At 61.2% G+C, this 425-nt stretch overlaps 1 protein-coding gene across 1 annotated transcript in view; it reads right to left on the bottom strand.

Moving 5' to 3' along the window:
• The window catches only part of LOC113204430 (uncharacterized), a 3955-nt gene extending 3596 nt beyond the window's left edge, over positions 1–359 (bottom strand). The window contains exon 1 of the mRNA XM_052264900.1: positions 194–359. Within this exon, the coding sequence (XP_052120860.1) occupies positions 194–254 (61 nt within the window). The 5' untranslated portion in view covers positions 255–359. The remainder of the gene's footprint in view (positions 1–193) is intronic.
• Between the last annotated feature and the right edge of the window lie 66 nt (positions 360–425).

The raw sequence follows: 425 nt of genomic DNA, 5'->3' as shown, positions 1-425 counted from the left end.
GGGGGGGGGGGAGGAGAGCAGCGACCGACGACAGATGTGCGGCTCCAACTTCCAGACCCAGTCATTGACACCATATTCACGTCAAAATGACAGGTTTTTAGCCGAAACATTGACCTGTTATTCATTGTTATTCAATTCAGACGACGACGCCCCGCTACAAGAAAAGAGAAGCAAATGAGTGTGGTGTACTCACGGTACTGCTTGTCGCGGCGCAGGACGCACAGCCGCCAGACGACGGCCGCCACGATGAGCATGACGATGAGGGCTCCACCGGCCACCCCGCCCACCACCAGGGGGAGGTGCTCGCCGGACACCCTCCACGACGCCCAGCCGCCCGCCGAGCTGTCCGAGCCCTCCGAGTCCTGCAACATGAGGGTGAGTGAGTGAGTGAGTGTGGGGGGTGGGGGTGAGGGTTCGAGACCGGG

Source organism: Frankliniella occidentalis, unplaced genomic scaffold (genome assembly GCF_000697945.3).
Source record: "Frankliniella occidentalis isolate FOCC.00 unplaced genomic scaffold, Focc_3.1 Scaffold2, whole genome shotgun sequence".
Lineage (NCBI taxonomy): Eukaryota > Metazoa > Arthropoda > Insecta > Thysanoptera > Thripidae > Frankliniella > Frankliniella occidentalis.
Note: the sequence above shows the minus strand (reverse complement) of the source record. Positions and strands in the feature narration are given on the sequence as shown.